The following is a 21,891-nucleotide window of genomic DNA, read 5'->3' as shown; positions in this document are numbered from 1 at the left end:
TAGACTGAAAACTATTTATTGCGCTCGTTGGATATATGTAACCAGTAGTTTGAAGATTTTCAGTTTTGTATTTCGGGGTATAGTCAAGCTCCGCTGTTTATCTTAGAGCACTAACGCTATCTTTTGCTTTTGCCGCGATAAAAGAAATCCAAAATGTTACGATTTCTTTCCTTGTTGAAGTTGATTTAGGTAAAGTTATTGCATACAACTGCATTGTAGCTCATGATTGTATAAATTAGCTACCAAGTTAAAAAGTCAAAAGCATTTAGTATGGCTATTCAAATGTTGTTTTAATACGAAGTGCTAGCATTTACTGTAACTAAACTCTCTTACATATATTGATGGCGAATCTTTGTACAAGTTTATTGTGATATCATCATTTAATTTTATTTGTAGGCTGGTGATCTGATATATAAAACATACATGGTTGCAAATGTATCGTGAACGTGAGTAAAATGTCTAACGGAAAAAAATTCACTCAAAGTAAGTGTTTTGCCTTATTGTTTGCTATTTAGTAATATTCTCACAGTTGAACCAATGTACAGTTTCTTCACAGTGACTGAATTAGATATATTTGGTTTTAGCTACCTTATCATGCTTCATCAAGCCAAAAACTGCTAGTAATCAACCCAAACAGATCTGCCATCCTAAGACACCTTTAATCAAGAAGCGGCCCACACCCCCAACCGAACTAAAGCCAACATGCGGAAAAAAATCAAAGTTATCGGAGCATGTAAACTCTAAATACAATACAGGTAAGAATCCACAGCCTCAGACATTTCATGCCTGCTGTTTTCTCAGATTGGTTTTGTTGCAAAGGAAGCGTATGTTTGTAGATGCTAAGGATGGATATGCAAGCGAACCAGAGGTATCATCTAGCTCGGAGTCAGCTCCAATGGTCTCTCCAGTTCAGAAGAATCAGACTACCCCGAACACTTTATTACCATTTATTCAACTAAGTAGATGTGATGAACCTGCTTCAATAGAAGTAACATCTAGTACAGAATCTGATGATGTGATTGTATTGGACACATCTAACCCTTCATCGATCTTAAAAAGTAGCCATAATGCAGAACCTCTAGCTATTACTCCGGTAAAAAAGGTAAATCAAATCGGAGACTGTTTATTGATCAGCGTATGCTTGTGATGCCAACCTATTTTGGCATTAATCATGACCCTCTTTGTAGGATCTGTCTAATGCTGAAACATCTACTGAAGTCAGTAGCCCGCCAGGCGATTCTAGCTCATTTATTAGTCCTGATGTCAGCCTTGATAGAAAAACTCCAACAACTGCTACAAAGGTAGAGCCACTGAAATATATTGATATTGTATAATAGCACAAATTAGGTAATCACAGTTTTGATTTAATCGTTGCTCTTACTAAAGAAAAACGCTATACTCATGTTTATTGTTAGAGTGCAAGCTTATCTGTGAAAAAACGGCAGGAGGCACAGAGAGCTGCAGTGGAAGAAAAGAAGAAGCAGAGGGAGGAAGAACGAGAGAAAAAGCGAGTTCAAAAATTAGAAGAGAAAGTGAGTACGAAGGATTGTGAAAGAATTAGTTTCTTGTGGCCAGTTGCAGTCTGCTTAACTTTTATGTGCGTTTGTTAAGCAACGGAAGGAGAGGGAGGCAGAAGAGGCAAAACGTGTGAAGGCTGAGCAGAAGTTAAAGGAGAAAGAAGAGAAACAGAAGCTGAAGGAAGAGCTCCAGGCTAAGAAGCAGACGGAGATTGAGTGAGACTAACAAATGCACTTAAAATAGTCTTAATCCTACAGTTAGTCTTTTAGGAATAGCCTTAGTTCTGCAGTTAGTCTCTTAGGAATAGTCTGGATTCTATGTTTGGCAGCTTTATTGGGTGCAGCCCTTTTTAAGATTAGTCAGAAAGGTTCCATGACTTAGAATTTAGTAGGAAATCCGTAACAAACAATTATATAAAATCAAATGAAATAACTGAAGTTAATACGTAAACAAATAAAAAGGATGAAATATTTTTGCTAGGTGTTACAATATGTTTTTGAGAACATTTATGTTAATAATTTTTGGCATTTGCTGTAGTTTACTTTGTACACCTTCTCAGTTTGTAAAAGTTTGCAGGCTATGGATGTTATAAGATTTGGCATGTTGCTCATGTTGTAGTTAATTTTTGGTTTATACTGTAAAACTTTACTGGAGGTGACGTTCAAATAGAGGGTGATACTGTATTTCTGACTCGCTCGTCAGAATTTTTGGACGACAAATTTAACCCTTTTACAGGCGAAGCGATGCTAATCTCGCCTATGTTTTGCACTCTCCTTCGGCGTATCGATACATCGTATTAACGCTGTTGGCTTCACCATTTATGCTAAACCATTTTTGCAAACACGTCAAAGTATCAGACTGAGTTAAATAAGGAGCAACTTTAAGTAAAATATTAGCCGGATGCAGTTATTAATTATTTTGATGGTGTCGCTTTCAAATATTTAAAGGAGAAACTTTAATGCTTTGGAGTTAGAAAATGAGCATAATTTTTTAAGTTTTAAAGTTGTTTTTAAGTTTTAAAGTTAGAATACACCATAACAATAGCTGCTATTACATGGTACGATGTTCCTCAAGCGTATTTTCATGGTTCATCAAAACGCTTCAAGGTTTTCAGGTCAGATTGTAAACCACATTATGGACAAATAGTGACTTTGAATAAGAGTGTAGTTCTGATTATTGTGACGATCTATCTTCTCAGATACACTGTTACTAAAATCATGGCAACCACTACAGCAAGAACGAAAGAATTAATTGTTATGGATGTAACTGAGACAATATTAGCACCATTTTGTGGACATTTTTCTACTGATCATTTTCTATTATGGGTTGTAAAGATGTTTTTTAAGTGTTCAATTTTTATTATATCGTAAAGATCACAGAATTTCCGAATGGCGGTCAAATAGAAGTGGCATTCAAATAAAATTGGCGTTCAAATCAATGTGACGTTCGAATAGATGTTTTACGGTAGTTATTTTGTGGTTGAATGGTGAACACACTGACATTAGTGTTATAATATTGTACAAGCCAATATATTTGGTCAGCAATGGAGGTCATGTTTCCAATGTAGTAACTCTATGTACATGATATAGTTGACATATTTATCCGCTCTTGTAAGTGGATTAAGTTGCCATAGTGTAATTCACTTCATCGGCTGCTTTTGGGATAAATGCAAACTATTTTTTACTGATACTGTATACCCGCTATAGATCTCAACAATATTGGAATAGGTACGTGGGTCTTCAATATGTGCTGTGAGTGGCAAGGATGCTTTCGATTTTTTTTCAGTGCCAAAAATGCTGCTAAAGAAGCTGAGCGGCAGCGTAAAGAAGAAATACGACTAAAAAAAGAAGAAGAAAAGCGACTGAAGGATTTGGAGCGGAATCGTGAAAAGGAAGAGAAGGTGAGTCATGTTATAATGTAAAAACTTTGTCCCCAGTAAGCATACTATCTATTATAGTATACTATATGTACTAGTATGCTTGGCAGTCTGCGCCCGTGACAGATTGTCACTGGTAATCAGCATGTGCATAATGATTCCGTTAAGTAGCAAGGCAGCCGAGTGGTGTGGTGGTTAGCCCGCCGGTCTGTAAAACAGAGTATCTAAGTTCAATTCCTGTGCAAGGCAATTTCTTTCTCCTAACTCTTTTAGCGTGGGTTCAGACGGACGGAGACGGTTTTTATTACAGCAAAGATTATTCTATAATATATTGTATTTAAGACAGTTTGGTCGTACGTAATGTTTGTTTTAATTCTAGCTATTTTAGGAGGTTAAGGCCCAAAAAAACAAGTGTATAATAATGTAAAAGTCGCCCAATACGTTTGTATAAGGTCAACACACTGAGCCCTTCCCACTGGTATTGGACAACGTGTTCATTAGACAAAGCTCATAAAGTTCGATGTTTCTTTGGTAGACACATCCATCACACTGTTTAGATACTGCAGAGAAGAATTTGCTTGCATTTTACGCTGGGCTGTTTCCTGTTGGTCGTATTGGAACACAAGCTGTAATTAATTACGGTTTCGTTTGATCAGTGTTTTTCACGACATAAAATATCGCCATCACGAGTTTCGTGTTCGTGTGTTTTGACCTTTCGGTAGAAGGAAGAACATCTCTCATGTTGAGCAGTTAGCACCTTAATCTTTTTATTGGTGCTAAAATATTTTGTGTTTTGGTCATGCATGTGGCCATGACGCTCAGTTGGTTTTTGTGTCACTGGTAATGTTAAGAATAGCATCAGGTCTTCAAATACTGTTGTGCTACATACTCAGTTTCAAGCCTTTAGGTTTAGACTGACAGACCTTGGTCTAACAGGAAATAAACCATCTCGCCAACTGGTTTCTCGCAGCTATACATGATTGTTAATGTCTAGTTGTCAGCAGCACTTTGGCCATTTTTCTCACTGATCATTTCTTTCGCTGACCATTTCTCTCGCTGACCATTTCTCTCACTGACCATTTCTCTCACTGACCATTTCTCTCACTGACCATTTCTCTCACTGACCATTTCTCTCACTGACCATTGCTCTCACTGACCATTTCTCTCTCTGACCATTTCTCTCTCTGACCATTTCTCTCTCTGACCATTTCTCTCACTTACCATTTCTCTCTCTTACCATTTCTCTCACTTGCCATTTCTCTCACTTACCATTTCTTTTACTGACCATTTGTAGTGAGTTTAACATGCGCTAAAACTAATCGGGTTCTGATTATTCTATGATCAGCCACAAAAATGTACATGAAACCAAAATGTTTGGTACAGTATTTCACAGCGATGTAGTGAAAAAAGTTTGTGATTGATTTTCTAAATGTTCAAATGGGAGTTATACTCTTTATTCCTAGAGGTCCGAGTGGAAGTCGTAATCATTTTTTTTAATTTTCAAGTAAGCATACTTCTATGTTGGAAGGGTTCAAGTAAAGTCAGCAGATTAATCATTTAATCTTAATCTCACTTAATCCACCATTTCTGATGTGGTGCTGATAGGATATCTTGATAGGGATTGATCACTCCAACCTCTGACAGGTGCTTGATGTGGCCCTATTCCAGTGTCAAATCAATGTGACCATTCTGGCATAAACATTACATCAGTTTGTCAGCTTGTTTGGCCTCGGTCAGTTCATTAATCGAAAGTTCTTGTGCTGTTTTAGCAAAAGGCTATCCAGGCCCAACAGAATGCCTTGTTACGGTTCATCCAGAAGCCGGTAAAAGAGGCAAGTGAGGAAGTGCAGGAGCCTGAAGCTACAGCTAATAGATTCAAGCCTTTCTGTCCAAAGGCTGACATGAAGCTGGCTGTGCTGCACCGGGTACCCCCAATAAACCACGAGGTGTTTGATAAGGCAGTCACCGCACAGTCTCCTCTCGAGAATACTTACTTCTCTGAACTCAAGACCAACGGCGCGAGAAGTTCTCCTTCAACATGGCCTTGGTAGGGTGCTGCAGCATGTTATTACTCTTCTGCTTTGACTTGTCTCAAGCTATTGTGTTTGATTTGCTGTGAGAGACAATTACGGTCTGACAGCAGCAATGTCTGTGCATCTTCTAAAAACGGCTGCCAGACAGACGAGTGTGTTTTCCTTTGAAGTTATTTTTTGTAGACTCATTTTTTATTGCTTGGCATGTTTGCACAGGGCAGTAGTGCAGGTCAATGGCAATTCCGATATATTGTCACTAAAGCTAAGTGACCATCTATCCAGTCGGTTACTCGGAGATGTTGATGGCTAAGAGTGATGCATTGTTACTGAGCTGGTTCTTTTATTCGAAGCTTTTGTAAAGCTTTCTATAAGATATCCTAATATTTGTCAAAAAAATAAGTTATATTACCCTTGTACATCTTGGTACATCGAATTTTGTTTATATATAAGCCAATGCTTCTGAAGTAATATGACATTAATATGAAAGTCAGCGAATTTTATAATTGTTGAATTTTTCCAGAATTTTTTAAATACTGTAAAAGCAGTATATGCAAAATTTCCCAATTTGGGGGTACTAGAATTACGAAAACAGTCATTTTGTTCAATTTCTTGTATTCATGTTTGCATTAATTGGTGTTAAGACAGCATAATCAGAAACATTGAAAATGTATCAGGTACCATATCTTAACGGTTGACTTGCAACAAAATTCACATTACAGTTATTTGGTATCAAAAGATTCATCATGTCTTACTCTGCTGTGTTGTAGGTGCAAAAGATGTGGAAATGTGATTACAAGCTCTTAAAAGCTCAAAAACAAACAGTTAATCGCAGCCACACGAGACCGCCGTAGATTGTAATCAGTTTATTTTTCTGACGTAATCAATCCATTTGGTTATTGTTTTGACACGTTATCACGTGAAATAAAAGGCTCAATATAAAACTTCTCGTAGCTCTAGTTTATAATAAACACTTCGGGGTTTCACTGAAAAGGCCGTATCAAATATAGATGCACGCTACTTTACAGTTTTGTTTCGGCTTGGTCTAATCGTCTAGCCGCAATCTGATCATTTGACCCAATATTTCCTGCCAAACAGCGTGAATAATTTCTGCAGCATTTTTCGACCATCACAGGTGACCAACAGGCTCGTCATGTTTATTAGAGAATGATATGCAATCCTTCAAGCTGAGGTTAAAAAATGAAACAAATTTTTACAGTGGGTTTTGAGATATCCGTGCTCAAAATGACAGCATTACAATGGTGATGAAACAGACACGTAAGAACAATAGACATGGTTTTATTGAATGCGTGAAGTATATTTGTGAAAATATTTCGACGAATGAAGTTGCATGAAAGTGTAAACAGAAGCCATCTTGTTCAATTACGTCCCATTTGAGCCGTTTTGGAAAGGGATTCTAATCTATGGCAGTTTTGTGATGGCGGCGATTAACTGTTCGTTTTGGAGCTTTTAAGAGCTTGTAATCACATTTCCACATATTTTGCACCTACAACACAGCAGAGTAAGACATGGTGAATCTTTTGATATCAAATAACTGTAATGTGAATTTTGTTGCAGGTCAACCTTGAATTTTGTTTTTACACTAATCAAAAAATTATTGCATAAAGTTTGTATAATTTTTCTTCTGACACAAACTAACAGCAAGTAACTCAAAAGGGCTCACTGTGTCTTATTCTTGGATGAAATCAGATTCTTAACAGGAAAAACAGTTGCCATTAACAACCATGCGTTTCCTATTCCTACTCAGGAAACCCCTAAATAATGAGAGACTAATTAGTCATTCCTTTGTCAACTGCCCTACATATTGCTTCATAAATTAGTTTGTGAATTCTAAGATGCCAGAAATTTGGAAACTCTAACATCCGTTAGAAACAGGCTGATCACTCAGACTTTGCTATGACTATTTCATGCTTTATTGAACACCACTGACAACTTAGAATCTATGTGAAGCCATGTAGGGCCAACGGGTAGACATGTGTAACTGCATGGAGCATTGTTTATGTTAGGTAACCATCAATACTGTCATTGAGATCAACAACTGATGCCATCGATGCAGCCAGCATATCAGCTCATTGTTGATAGAAGCAGTACTCATGTTTTTACAGGAGCGAAGAGGATATTTCATTGGTTTCAACTTTTAAGGCGCCAGTAAAGTTTCTTCAGTTTCACACGGATGTGCGTCCTGCCTATTTTGGCACGTGGAGAAAGAAGTCGGAGTTTATCAAACCAAGAAGGCCGTTTGGAGAGGACAAGGAGTGGTTTGATTATGAGAATGACAGTGCGGATGAGTGGGAGGAAGAGGAGCCAGGAGAGAGTGTTGACAGCGAGGATGATGTGAGTCTTTTTCACTCACTTATCATCTGCGTCATTGTCATACGGTCAAACCTTTTCTTACGACCGCAGCAAAATGTGAATTTTTCAACACAGGATGTGAAATTTTAACTTTGCGCATCGCCGAGCTTACATTTCCATTTACGTGTTTCGAAGATAAAGTAACACTAAAAACCTAGAGCTGGTCGGTGTCTATCTGCACTCTGCATTCGATTTCAGAGTTGTTTCCTCCTGAAAATTGAATGAAACCGAATCTTCATTTGTTACTTCGGTTTGCTCATATGGGCATTATGAACCGCATCGAACCGAGATTTGTATATTTATTAATAAATAGTAAACTAATAATTAATATTTGCAAAAAATGTTTAAGTAATGGTGTCATTTTCAATTATATTAATATTAATTAACCAATACAATTTGAAAAATGTTATCCTCTTTAAAATTTAATGAATCAACATCAAATTAATTAATTTACAAACAATTGAATAAATATAAATAAAAAATTACAATATGCTCAGGACAAATACAATCAATGAAGATTAATACCATAATAAGATATTACAAATTTGAGTCTCTTAACTACGAAACATCACGTGAGTTAATTTGGCAAGAGTCAAGACTGTTGCTACTTTTTGGATGAAAAAAAAACTCTAAACACATTTGCTGACCGATCAATGCTCTCGCGAAACTTTGTTTAGGAAGCTGCTGCGTGGGCATGCGCAAACACTGAATCGAATCGTTATGTAAAATTCATAACGCAGTTGTCTTCTCCTTCTGAATCGATGTATCGAGAGAGAACAACTATCGAAAAACCGAATGCACTCGAATCGTTATCCAGCACTATAAAAACCTCTTCATTGACTAGTTCGTTCAATTTATTAGTTTTACACATAATTTTAAAAAGAAAGTAGAAGTGAAAATAAAGATATGTGACATAACTTACTCTAACATAGATTAGGTATAACTTACTCTAACATAGACTAGGTGTAACTTACTCTAACATAGACTAAGTGTAACTTACTCTAACATAGACTAGGTGTAACTTACTCTAACATAGACTAAGTATAACTTACTCTAACATAGACTAGGTGTAACTTACTCTAACATAGACTAGGTATAACTTACTCTAACATAGACTAGGTATAACTTACTCTAATATAGATTAGGTATAACTTACTCTAACATAGACTAGGTATAACTTACTCTAATATAGATTAGGTATAACTTACTCTAACATAGACTAGGTGTAACTTTCTCTAACATAGACTAGGTATAACTTACTCTAACATAGACTAGGTGTAACTTACTCTAACATAGACTAGGTGTAACTTACTCTAACATAGACTAGGTGTAACTTACTCTAACATAGACAAGGTATAACTTACTCTAACATAGACTAGGTATAACTTACTCTAACATGGACTAGGTATAACTTACTCTAACATAGACTAGGTGTAACTTTCTCTAACATAGACTAGGTGTAACTTACTCTAACATGGACTAGGTGTAACTTACTCTAACATAGACTAGGTGTAACTTACTCTAACATGGACTAGGTATAACTTACTCTAACATGGACTAGGTATAACTTACTCTAACATGGACTAGGTATAACTTACTCTAACATGGACTAGGTATAACTTACTCTAACATGGACTAGGTATAACTTACTCTAACATGGACTAGGTAAAATGCAAACAATTTAGCTTACATGTTATTTATTATTATTTGTTTAATTGTCATCAACTTTTTCATTTTTTTTGCAAAACTGCAAGCTATTTGGTTATTGAGTCAAACGTGTTCTTCTGAGTGTAGAAGGAGTTCATATGCGGATTTCATCGCAGAGGTTTGGCTGTGTATTGAGGATAGTTCAAGAGTAGTTCAGATCTACTTGAAGAGATATTTGCATTGATGTATGTTGTTGATACAAAAATGTTGAGACAAAAACTAAATTTTCAAGACTTTGTCACGCTCTCAACACAATTTAACACAGTGATATATTCATTATAGCTTGTATGATGTTTTATATAACTGTTGGTAACCAGCTTCAGTTTGACCATCTTTGTGGTTTTGTGTCAATAGCATGAGACCGGGTTTGAAACAATTTGCAACTTGTCTGCAAGAAATTATTCAGAGTCAGCGTATTGGTTACAAAAGATAAATGTTAGTACTTTGTCGTGTAGAAATGAACACATTCGACAAATGAGGGGCCATATTTATGATTATAATTTGTTACTGCTAATTGTTATTACTTTTGTTGCGTGTTAGGATTACTACAGCAAAAGTCTTGTAAATAGCTCGTGTCTCAAGCCATCGAGGCTTGCCCAATGTCGCTTGATACTAGCCGTAAAATGTTATTAACAGCATGCAAAATATTTACCATAAACTCATAGAAAAAATTAAAGAAAAGATCTGATAGCATTTGCAAGTTGTCGAAAGTTTGAGCAACTCACAGATATGGACAGATGTTGTCAGCGTATACACAATATATATAGCAGCTCATAGATAAGGACAGATGCTGTCAGCGTATACACAATATATACAGCAGCTCATAGATAAAGACAGATGCTGGCAGCATATACACAAACAGCAGTTTCTAAACTTTTCAGCTGTTTCATCATCGAGTCTACTTGGGTAAAACATTTGTTTCTTTTTCTTACGAATTAAAAGTCAATGTTTAGATAATTGTATCACAGAGTTTGGCCATATATTTTGTAGGAGGAAGAAAAAGATGAGTTTGACTTTGATCCAGAGCTAAGGGAGGATGGGTTTTTGGTTGACCATAACTATCTCTCTGATGGCGAAGGTAGGAAACTAGCTGTTTTGTTCTAGTTGTGTGTACAGCGGATGGCGTTGTTCTAACAAATTCACATGTCTTTTCTACCACATCGTTGCAAGGTGGAGCCTCAGATGATGAGGAGACGATCGCAGCAAAAAAGACAAAGCAGATGATCGCAAGGACATACGGCAAGCGCAATCGGAAGATAAATAAACTCAAGCCAACCGTATATGGCACTGTATGGCAGCAAGAGGGCTCTTCTGAACCACATCCTCATGCTCAGCGGTTGCTGACCTTCTCCGTGAGTATTTAGAGGAGAGCAGGTCTAAATAGCTAGTGATTGCTGCTGTTGTCTTTGTGTTTATAATCACTGTGTTTTCTTTCCAAGACTCACGATGCATCCATCAGAACAAAGCTTGTTAAAATAGACCCACTTTCGGATCACGGTCACTTTTTAATTCATATTTAGTCAACTAATTAGTTACACATAAAAGGTAATTATTTTGTCATCCTTGTACGAGCAACAGATCCTTGGCATGTGAAGGTTCAAGCAAAGGCAAAAGGTCAAGCTGAAACGGTAATGAGTAGCAATATAATGTTGTCATAGCAGAGACCCGCGTGGTTCCGGGCTGAAGTGTGCTGAATTGCTTTAACTTTACTGGGGAAAGCTTAGCAGACATACGACCAGTCTGTATCCATCAGCATTTTTATGATGTCAAAGTATTCTCGAAGTATAAAATGGTGTCGAATGCGCTTGGATTTTACTGTTTCTATGATTCAGAGTGGAAGCAATTCCGAATTCATTCAAAGCATGAAAACGCAGGGATTGATACGCTTCCATAGATATGTTTCCATAATCATGGAACTATCTCTATAAAGGCCTAGTACCTAGCTGTTTGGGAGCTTAATTGGTAGTATAACACAAAAAACTAAGTTACTTGTAGAACTGATACTTGTTAAGATTTTCAGCACTCTCTACCACCTAGCTACCATACAAAGCATGTTTATCATGTGTGATGCGAAGGAGCAGGTAATGTGTCATCTACAGGTTTAAGTGATTGAAGGAGCTAAATTATAAGATATTTAAACTTTTAAGTGTATTGTGCAAGTATTCTGCAGTTTAGGTGGGACAAATCCTGTTAAAACGTATGTCAGACTTTTTCTGTTAGTGGTTAGTTATCAGTGATAGTTGCATGCTGTTGCTGTATCCCTAATAATTGCGCATCAGTGATACACCCATACTACCTCTGTATCCCACAAGTGATACTGTTTGAGTTGTTAGTAGTGATACATTCATACTACTTCTGTATCCCGCAGGCAATACTGTTTGAGCCGTGTCCTATAGAATTCACCACACCAGTCAAGAGTTCGCCTGATAATCCTGAGACTGCGTCAGCTTCTAAAAAATCTCGGATTCCAGTGCCAGAAGAAGGTGAGTCAAAACCCTAGGGTCAGTATGGTTCTTTCCATCACGTTTACTCTGAGTAAAATTTGACAGGCCTTGGCGGCATTTCTTGTCATAAATGCTTGTCTGTAGATACATATAACGTGCATTGTGAACTGCGATTTTTATTTGTAGCTATACCTGATCTCATTCGAGCTGTGCATGGATGTGTTAAAGGAATGAAAGTGATTATCAAAGCATTTCAGAAATCTTGGGAGAGGAAAACATCTGTACTGTGAGTAGATAATTGCAGCTTAGTCCAGACCTGTCCAGTGTGTCTCAGGTTTCACATGCAACGGGGTGACTATGATTTTTTGTACTGGAATGTAACAATGGTGTTTTGGAATAATGTACAAGTTTTTATTTGCTGTGCAAAAGTGCCTGGTGAATATGTTAAGCTTGATTACGTCATGACTGTTAGCAAGTGTTATGTGATTTGCTGTGTACATTTTCCCTACTTCAAACTTATTGGTCATGCGATTATAGGGCATTCATTTTAAACAGGTAACATTTACAATTCGCTTTCCCTTAACTGTCATAATCGCTCATCTTAAATAGACAGAGTTCCTTCAAGAGAGAAAACTACGATTATCGAAGGAGTAGTGTGAACACTGAGTGACATATAAGCAGCTCTTGAGTAATGGATAATATGTTGTAGTCTACCAAAGAAAGGTTTAAAAGCTATGATACAATCAATTGCATCGTATCAGAGGGAGACAAGTCGCTGCATGTGGCTGGTAAAAGAGGAGCTACTGCTTAAGTACAGCCTTAGTGATCTGCCTGTGCCTAATCCAGCATACAATATGGAGACTCCCGCTAAACCACTCCATACTCCCATGCAAGGTTAGTATCCCAGCTGTATTATAGCTGCCCCACTTACTTCAACATGTGATATAACTAGCTAAAAATGAACTGTCGAATCATCCTCATACTGCAATTAAATAATGTTAAAACAATCTGTTTTACTTTGTTAAATTTTATTGCCGGACTGTCAATGTTAAGGTAATAATCATAAAATTCCGCAACTAAAACTAATATGTTGGTGTTTTACATGTTTTATAAACTGTTAATATTTCTGTGCAATGCATTTGAGTTTTGACATTTCTGTATGTTAGATCACAGCACTACTTCCTCAGAGTACTGTTGTGTCAGTCATGTCAATGAATATCTCATCTATGTCATTTCCATGTAAATAGTTTTCGCTACCTATTCAAGTTAATCTATCTATTTGTGACTACAGGATCGTTCTACTGTTTACATAAGAAGTGGTCTCAGACAGCTGTGTTTATCTATACTTGCAGTGGAAAGTACACCAGATCCTTTGGAGGTCAGCTCAACTCTGAAACCAAGGAATAGTTCTACGTTGAAACAATCCAACGACTCTTCACAAAAGCGCATGACTGAGTTTGTGAAACCAGCAAAGAAAAGGTTGAAAGTGGAAAATTTGGACACGCGCAACATCTCCAGTCCGGACAGCTCCTTTCACGCTCTTGATGAATCACCCGTAACATTCAATGACCCACTCAACTCGGCAAACGCCGTTGCAAATCAAAAGGAACTACCTGGTTCAAAAGTTGAATTAGTGGTCTTATCTGATTCTCCACAGATTTCAAAGCCAGCTGCCTCTAAAACATCAGCTACCGCTTCTATACCATCAAAACCCGAAACACCTTCCACAAGAAATAATGCAGCTCCGAGGCGTATAACGTTGACACCCATAGCCTTCACCACTAAAACCGTTTCACCAAGAAGAATCCCATTAACCACTATTTCCACTCCTCCTAAACAACCACAGACTAGCATACAAAAGAAAGTAACTCCTTCCTCTGGTTCCCAGTCTAGCAAATCTCCACGAAGAGTCAATTTTACAACTCTAAGTAAATCTGATGTGGAACTACCAGCAAATCTACTGACGCCCAGATCTCAAAATATGCCCGACAATAAGCCTGACTCTAGTCCAGCAAAGGCAAGGGTTATAAAATAAGGCATTCAAGGCAACTGTAGGCTAAGATGTCGATGTAATAGGTCTATTTCGACAATTTTTACTTTTATTACTGTTCTAAATGTTTGAAGTATTTATTTCGTTTAAAAGAATACTTGGCTAGTTTTATGATCCATACAATGACATACAATTGCGTAATTTGTATTAGTATATTCATCGACTTAATAGTTTTAACTTTTGCATGCATTTATGTGTGCACACCTAATACAAAAGATCATTCATGTCTTGACCTCTTATGTGCTCTATCTCGTGATCTACTTCGATGATCACGACTGTGTTTTTTCGTTTTACTTCTGCTGGTTGGTGTCCTGCTCCGCTCACGCTTATCTCTGCTGTAGTGTCTTCTAGAGTCATGAGAATCATCCCTGTTCCCCCTGTAACTACTATAGCTACGAGTCCTATGCTCTGATTCCTCTCTGGAGTGCCTACTCGTCTGTCGATCCCTCTGGTCATGTTCCCGGCCCTGGGAATAATTCCTACTGCTAACTACTACATCAGTTTTCAGATGTTGACTGGCACCAACGTGCGCATACCGGTTAAGAATTATAGGTTTTCGAAAAGGTCGATCTTTTCCACCAAATCTAAGTTGCCCAGATTCCTTCTTACCGCCAAATCCTCCTCCTAATCGCCTTGGAATCCAACCTAAAAAATAATAGCGAACAACACCACAGATACTCCACCATATTTATCATTACCATTACATGGGAAGATAATCGACCATTAGTGTTCTAAGTAATTCTCCTTTTGTAAGACAGATAATCTAACAGTTGTATGACAGTTTTATGATAGATAATCCATCAGTCGTATGATAGATAAGCCAACAGTTGTATGATAGATAATCCAGCAGTTGTATGAAGACAAGCCAACAGTTGTATGATAGATTATCCAGCAGCTGTATGATAGATAATCCAACAGTTGTATTAGACAATCTGACAGTTGTATGATAGATAAGCCAACAGTTGTATAATAGACAATCTAACAGTTGTATGATTGATAATCCAACGGTTGTATGATAGATAAGCTACTATTGGTACACCTATCTTCTCCCAATAGGCTAATACACATGTATTTACCTTGTCTGACTCATAGTTTGTGTAGCGCATTATGGTAGAGCATGCATGTTGCAAGCAACAACAGCAATTTTTAAATGTTTTCTATTAAATGAACATACTGTTCAGTGATTTGTGCAAAAGGAATGGTCCCACAGGATCATTATGACAAAAAGCTGGTTCACACTATATCCGACGTGGTTCGACATTAATCTCACAGTACATCAGTGATTGTCAGTGGTTATGTTCACGCTATCCTCACATCCTCATCCATAAACCCATCCTCGCTTACATCAGCGAATAGCCTGCAGCATAGAGTTCTCACACAGTACGGTAGCAAAAACGATAAAATACGAGTCACGCAGCAACTACCACGAAGGAAAATATAGATCAAGCAATCCGTGACAGCCAATCACCATCGCCGAAGTGGTGCACAGGTTCGTGAAGGTTTGACAGTTGCAATCTTTCCCGACGTATCTCCGTTGCCTCAGTGCCATCGCTTTATGGGCAACAAATAAACATCGAGAGGACAACTCCGACATGGCGATATAGTGTGAACCAGCCTCAGAGAGTGTGCCTTTGCCCTTACTGAAAGTGAATATGCTACTGCTATAGCACAAGGTTTTTATGCCCACCAAGAGTTGTGATAATGGCAGATTCACTGTTATACAGTAAGAGCTATCGCTATCCCAGGTATGATAACTAGCGAGAAAGAACTATTCTATACCTTCAAGTTCCCTCTCACATTCCATATCAACTAGAAGTTCCCTGTCATCAAGCACCATTTTGTTAGCTCTTGCTGCCGCTTTTCGTGCAGCTGTGCCAGATTTATATTCAATAAAGGCGTATCTAAAAGTAAGCGCTTGCAACTAGCTGAACAGGATGAGGAGAAAAGGAATGTGAGAATCGCAGGAAACTATCCATAGCGCCAGAAGTTATATGTATGTGCAGAAAATCGGTATTCACAAAGGTTAATGGTAGCCCCATCTATTTGCATTCTATGCTGATAAATTGCGTTGCTGTAAAGTACATTTGACTTACCTTTTGGAAAATCCACTAATGATGTCACGAACGAGTCTTATATGCTTTATACTACCGTATTCTGAAAACACCTGCAACAAACAAAAAACTACAGTAGTTACTAAATATGCCAATGAAATTACTACATCAGAGCAAAATGTGCTTCACTTGAGGTCACAAAAGCCTGTTTTGTGGGATAAATACTGAGAATAGATATAGAAAAGCACTATCAACTACCACAGGTCTATAAGATGGTTTGAGATTCTCTGATATAATACCTGATGTAATGCTTCTTCTATAGTATCTGGATTTAGTCGGCCCACAAAAATGGTGCATAATGGATCTCCTTCAACCTGTCTGTATTAATCAAAAGATGATTGTTTTCTAAATTAACAAAGGTCTGCAGAAATCAGCACTTGAATAACTTCCAGTTGGTTAAGGAATGCATTTGAAATATGGCCTTTAGCATATTATGCAGGTCTGTTAACGATTTACAAGTTATCTATTGTATTAAGGTAAAAAGAAAAACAAATAATATTAACATAACCGATAACCACAGTAACGAACTTGTTAGGCTTATAGGAAGAATTGAGCGCCCTAAGAACAGCCTTGTCATGAGGATAGTCATCCGTTCCATCTATGCTGCCGCATGTCAAAGGATGGTACTTCTCAGCAATTGGTGTCCAATTTTCTATCGAATCAGTCATGGTTGTCTGATCATCCAGATGATTTACTACATCCAGTTCTCAATCTACTAACAATCTACTAACAATGGTTGCAGTGTTAACTAGTATGATGTTCCCTTTCAATGCTAAGCTGAACAGAATGGGACATTATGATTGCTGTTCAGTGATTTCCTATCGCCTTGCACTCCGAGGCAATAACTGTAAACTAACGATTTAGTAATGCTAAGCTTTCTGTTGGTAATCACAATAATTGCAGCATTCCATCCAAGAGAGAGTGATTTCTTGAACAAGGAGAGTCAACAAGCACTAACCATAAATGCTGCTTATTTTGTAAGAATTTTTACAACTATCTTTGTTATAACTAAAAGTATTTTTTGTGTTAACATTGAAGGTTGACTTGCAACAAAGTTCACATTACCGTTATTTGATATGAAAAGATTCACCATGTCTTACTCTGTTGTGTTGTAGGTGCAAAATATGTGGAAAGGTGATTACAAGCTCTTAAAAGCTCAAAAACGAACAGAAAACCGCCGTAATTTGGATTCCCTTTCCAAAACGGCTCAAATGTGATGTAGTTGTGAGAGATGGTTTCTGTTTACACTTTCTTGCAACCTTATTCGTCGAAATATTTTCACAAATATACTTCACGCATTCAATAAAACTATGTCTATTGTTCTTACGCGTCTATTTTATCGTCATCGTAATGCTGTCACTTTTAGCAATGATATCTTATAACTTACCGTAAAAAATCGTTAAACTTTTCAACCTTAGCTCGAAGGAGTACATATCATTGTCTGATAATCATGACGAGCCTGTTGGTCACTTGTGATAATTGAAAAGTGCTGCAAAAATTATTTGCGAAGTATTGGGTCACATGATCAGAGAACGACTTGACGATTGAATAATGCCGAAACAAAACTGTAAAGTAGCGAGCATCTATATTTGATACAAGGTCTTCGGTGAAACCCGAAGTGTTTGTCATAAACTAGTACTACGATAAGTTTTATATTGAGCTTTTTATTGGCCTTTCAATCCACGTGAGAACATACGTGACAAGACGATAACCAAATTTCGTGGGTACGTCATCGAAATAAAGAGATCCCAATCTACGGCGGCTTTTCGTTTTTGAGCTTTTAAGAGCTTGTAATCCCATTTCCACATATTTGGCACTTACAACACAACAGAGTAAGACATGGTGAATCTTTTGATACCAAATAACTGTAATGTGAATTTTGTTGCAAGTCAACCTTCAAAGATGAAAAAGAGGTAGTGTAATAAATTCTAACATTGCAAGCAAGCTGTTCCACATCTTTTTGCAGACAAAAATTATTTACAACTGGAGCAAATTTCCCAGATTTTACACGATGTTACGCTAAAGCCAGAGCATTGTGAACAGATGAAGCACCACGTTTGGTAATTAAGAAGAATAATAAGCACTGATCCTATAGCTACAGACCAAAAATAAATAAAAACTGTTCAAAAGCAACCACCATCACCTCATGCAAAAAGTACGCAAGCATTATTGAGATTGGGAATATATCCATAATTATGCAACTATAGTCAAGTCATTGGTGAAGTTCATAAAATCTGGCCCTAAAAATAAGTGGGATACATCGGCCCATGTATATTTTGAATATGAAGGCTCACATTATTTTGTGTTTTGCCGTGGCACAAAAAATCACAAGTCATACCTTGACATACAAGTGCCCAAACATACAAGAAAATCGAGGTACAAGCGGCATTTTCAAAAAATCTTTTCCTTGAGATACGGAGTAATCTCTGAGATACGAGCCGGTTATGGATAGCCACTTTATGGCCAAGTATGTGAGAAGTCGCTTTCGACAACAGCATCGCTCAGTCGTTCTCCTCAAATCAGTTTGAAAAGTTTTTAAAAGGTTGGCTAAAAGTTAAGACGAGGCAAAGTAAGACGACAAAATTTAAGTCAGTTTTGTAAATGATGAAAACTTAGCTTTACGTGTGTATTTGGTAAGCTAAATTCATTTAAGTTAAATTCAAAGTTTCTGTTATGTGGCGTCACAAAATTTTAGTGTACCAAACGCATTGCTGTCAAGTCGCTCTCAGACCACCGTTAGCCACTACGTCTGTCTCGAAGGTAAAAGCTTACAATAGTGTACATAACAATGCTACATTTTACTGCAGATCTTAACAACTAAATAAGTATTTGTAAACTTTGTAAGCGTAGGAACTGAATTACAACAATTGAAAACACACTTTTCAACCATAATATCCTGCTTTATGTGTTTTTCATAGTATGGTAACAGATTAATTTGAATATAGTTATTTTATATATGAAACAGTGCCTTGAGACATGAGTAAATTGACAGCTCAGTTCCAGAACACATAAAAGATGAACTTACACAAGAGTTTTTGTAGATTTTATCAGAAAGTATCGGCATTTTTCTATCATTTGCGATTGTTTTTTATGTTTGAACCCAATTGCTCGGATATTTCGAGAATAAAATCGATATAACTTCATCGCAATTAAAGTGCTCAGACCCATCAAAAATGCAATTATGATGCCCATAATCGCATAGAGACAGACAGAATAGAATGTATAATGCTTCAACTTGAACAAAATAGCCGATATTAAATATCGTAATGATAACAATTAGTGATGTCAACTAAAAACTTCTGAGCCATTTTAATAGCGATTTTATTGATTTTTAGTCGATAGTTTTATCATTTTAATCTTGAAACATCCTGGCAATCAGATCACCTCTAACATAAAAAACAATCGCAAATGATAGAAAAATACCAATATTTTCTGATAAAATATACAAAAACTTTGTGTGAGTTCATCTTTACGCTTGTACGCCGAGGTATGACTGTAAATGAAAGTAGTGGCCAGCTGAGTGCAATAAAAAAACCACTTTTTATTGCTGACATGCAATAAAAAACAACTAGTAGCAGTGGTCACAGTCATCAAATGTTTTCAATTGTATTTTAAAAGCAATATTAAAAATTATGATTAGATTCTGATATATTAGATATGATTACATCTCTGTGATTGGCCATGTTGGTGGCATTAAGTGTCTTCCAAGAACAAGATAGTCGAAAATATTGATACAATCTTAATTCAATTGAAACCAAAGCAAACCAAGGAATACCACCAGAATAATTCCATCAAAAGCGAGATCAAAAAACCTAATCATAAGAAGTTGAAAAAAACGTGGCACCCTGTTTCAAGTATGCACTAGATAGCCAACCTATAGTGGATTAAAAAAAGGGCTAATCGAAAGGTCATCTGCTCAGTGCTAGAAATAGAGCAGAATCCATACCTTTCTTTTAAATATCAGAATCTCAAGTCATCAGATATTCTTTCCATTCAAAAGAGCACTAAAGTTGAAGATCTCAAGTGTGGAGCAACATGAGAAAGCAGGACCTTACAAGTTATTTCATCAGTCATAAAAATTTCCAACAAGCAAGGACAATGTTAAAATCAGTTGTATTATTGGTTGAAGAGCGCGAAAAGGACAGAGTATGATATGATCAGTAAGCCTAACACTCAGGCAAGTTGTGGCAAGGGGATTCCCAAACAGCCTCACAAGAATACACTAGACTCAGCACAGATTGCGATTAGAATGGCACAGGTTTCAAAAAGAATTTATACCAAACGACAAGCCCCAGTATAGAACCGGCAGAAAACTACATCGTCTCAGAACTAAACAACAGCATCATGGGGAGCGACCAAGACAGAAAGTAGCAGCAAAGATGGTTGGACAATTAGCATAAAAAAGTTTCGGTTAGCATGCAAAACGCCAGAACATTTGTTTCCAGACATTTCTATTTATCTCACTGTATGGAGAATCCGTTAGCTTGCGCGAAGTCGATTGGGCATGTTAGGGAATTTATTTATAATGCATAATTTACGCTGCAATAAATATTTGGCAATATACTCATATATGGCTATAAAGCTAAATCTCCCAACACAGCATTTGGTCAAAATTTTGTCGAAAATTTTCGCTTGACAGCAGAACTGAATAAACAAATAAAAAAGAGCACTGCGAAGACAAACCCACCAAAATATTTATGAATTATCAATATTTGTTGCCATTACATACTATTATATTTTAGCAATAGTAATTTGTCAAGTAGCCTACGGTGTATTCTACGAGTTTGCTCTAAATGAATGGTCAATTTTTATATTGAGTAGATGAAATAACTGATATGTGCTATCACTGTACCAATTCAACATGCTATATTAAACGTATAGCTGTCTTTAAAAACTCCGTGTTACCTTCATCTTTCGCTTCAAACAATGATACTATCATGTTTGCATACATACAGCATCGTCAAACGACATGGCTAACATGAAAATTACCGAGAGCTAAATCGATGAAAGTCGGTTTAAGTTGAATCGCCAATTATATTAGCTGGCTGTATTTGTAAAATGGACGTGCTCTCACACAATCTCAATAAATTTGCATGCGAAGAAAAAGGTACATGACTTGTTGAGAAAGCTTTTGAAATTTTGATTAGCAAGCGAACAACTCCCAACTTTACACACACACACGCACGCACGCACGCACGCACGCACGCACACACAATATTTAGAGTCTAAATATTGTCTTAATCAACTGTCTAAATTTTAGACAGTTGATTAAGACAAGTAAAACGATCAACGCGCGGCAGCATTGTACTGTTGAAAGTTGTGAACGAAGCCCAAACAAGGCCATTTAATTAATATTTACAATGTGCTTCTTATAAAATGTCTGAATTATTCCAATGTTGTTAACAGAAACTTTGCAGCAATGCAAGAAAAATATTTAATGTAGTCAAACGTATTGAACAACATTTGCAATTAATATTTATATAGTTTAATATTCTTCAACAATGATATACAGCCCCTCATGGGGGCTGTATATCATTGCCTTTAAGCGCCCAATCTGTGGCAAGCACAATATTTAGATTTTTCTCATTCATTCAGCTTGTATTTCTAGCATTAAAAATATAAGAGTAAAAGGTTACAAAAACATATGGATATAAGCTTTTTTACTATAATCTCTGATCTAAATTGTTTAAGCCATACAAGGAAACATGGCTTAAACAATCTTTGTTTAAGAAATACACAGGTTTAATACGATTTTCCATGAGAACATAATTATTTAAAACAA

The 21,891-nt window shown here is 36.8% G+C and overlaps 2 protein-coding genes across 2 annotated transcripts; one reads left to right on the top strand and one right to left on the bottom strand.

Moving 5' to 3' along the window:
- The first annotated feature begins 122 nt into the window (after positions 1–122).
- LOC137392748 (chromatin assembly factor 1 subunit A-like) lies at positions 123–14,225 on the top strand. Its single transcript, XM_068079070.1, has 16 exons — positions 123–189; positions 397–483; positions 585–755; positions 837–1,102; positions 1,188–1,301; positions 1,416–1,532; positions 1,612–1,733; positions 3,304–3,418; positions 5,164–5,441; positions 7,551–7,779; positions 10,495–10,582; positions 10,675–10,856; positions 11,873–11,987; positions 12,135–12,234; positions 12,658–12,842; positions 13,301–14,225. The coding sequence occupies exons 2-16, from the start codon at positions 456–458 to the stop codon at positions 13,981–13,983; spliced, it is 2,793 nt and encodes a 930-aa protein (XP_067935171.1). The 5' UTR covers positions 123–189; positions 397–455; the 3' UTR covers positions 13,984–14,225.
- On the bottom strand, positions 14,132–21,111 carry LOC137392749 (U11/U12 small nuclear ribonucleoprotein 35 kDa protein-like). The gene is made up of 6 exons (XM_068079072.1): positions 21,015–21,111; positions 16,638–16,821; positions 16,349–16,427; positions 16,092–16,162; positions 15,778–15,899; positions 14,132–14,643 (listed from the first exon to the last, which is right to left on the bottom strand). The coding sequence occupies exons 2-6, from the start codon at positions 16,775–16,777 to the stop codon at positions 14,216–14,218; spliced, it is 840 nt and encodes a 279-aa protein (XP_067935173.1). The 5' UTR covers positions 16,778–16,821; positions 21,015–21,111; the 3' UTR covers positions 14,132–14,215.
- Between the last annotated feature and the right edge of the window lie 780 nt (positions 21,112–21,891).

The sequence above is a fragment of the Watersipora subatra genome, chromosome 4 (assembly GCF_963576615.1).
Source record: "Watersipora subatra chromosome 4, tzWatSuba1.1, whole genome shotgun sequence".
Taxonomy (NCBI): domain Eukaryota; kingdom Metazoa; phylum Bryozoa; class Gymnolaemata; order Cheilostomatida; family Watersiporidae; genus Watersipora; species Watersipora subatra.
This window is presented reverse-complemented; position numbering and strand designations above follow the sequence as displayed.

Excerpts from the sequence above, each read along its gene's own strand:
- LOC137392748 (XM_068079070.1), top strand. The coding sequence starts at position 456 with ATGTCTAACGGAAAAAAATTCACTCAAA. Across the intron at positions 756-836 it reads AAACTCTAAATACAATACAG|ATGCTAAGGATGGATATGCA; the intron begins GTAAGAATCCAC and ends GTATGTTTGTAG. Across the intron at positions 10,857-11,872 it reads AGCGGTTGCTGACCTTCTCC|GCAATACTGTTTGAGCCGTG; the intron begins GTGAGTATTTAG and ends TGTATCCCGCAG.
- LOC137392749 (XM_068079072.1), bottom strand. The coding sequence starts at position 16,777 with ATGACTGATTCGATAGAAAATTGGACACCAATTGCTGAGAAGTACCAT. Across the intron at positions 16,163-16,348 it reads TAGAAGAAGCATTACATCAG|GTGTTTTCAGAATACGGTAG; the intron begins GTATTATATCAG and ends TGTTTGTTGCAG. Across the intron at positions 15,900-16,091 it reads ATTAGTGGATTTTCCAAAAG|ATACGCCTTTATTGAATATA; the intron begins GTAAGTCAAATG and ends GCTTACTTTTAG.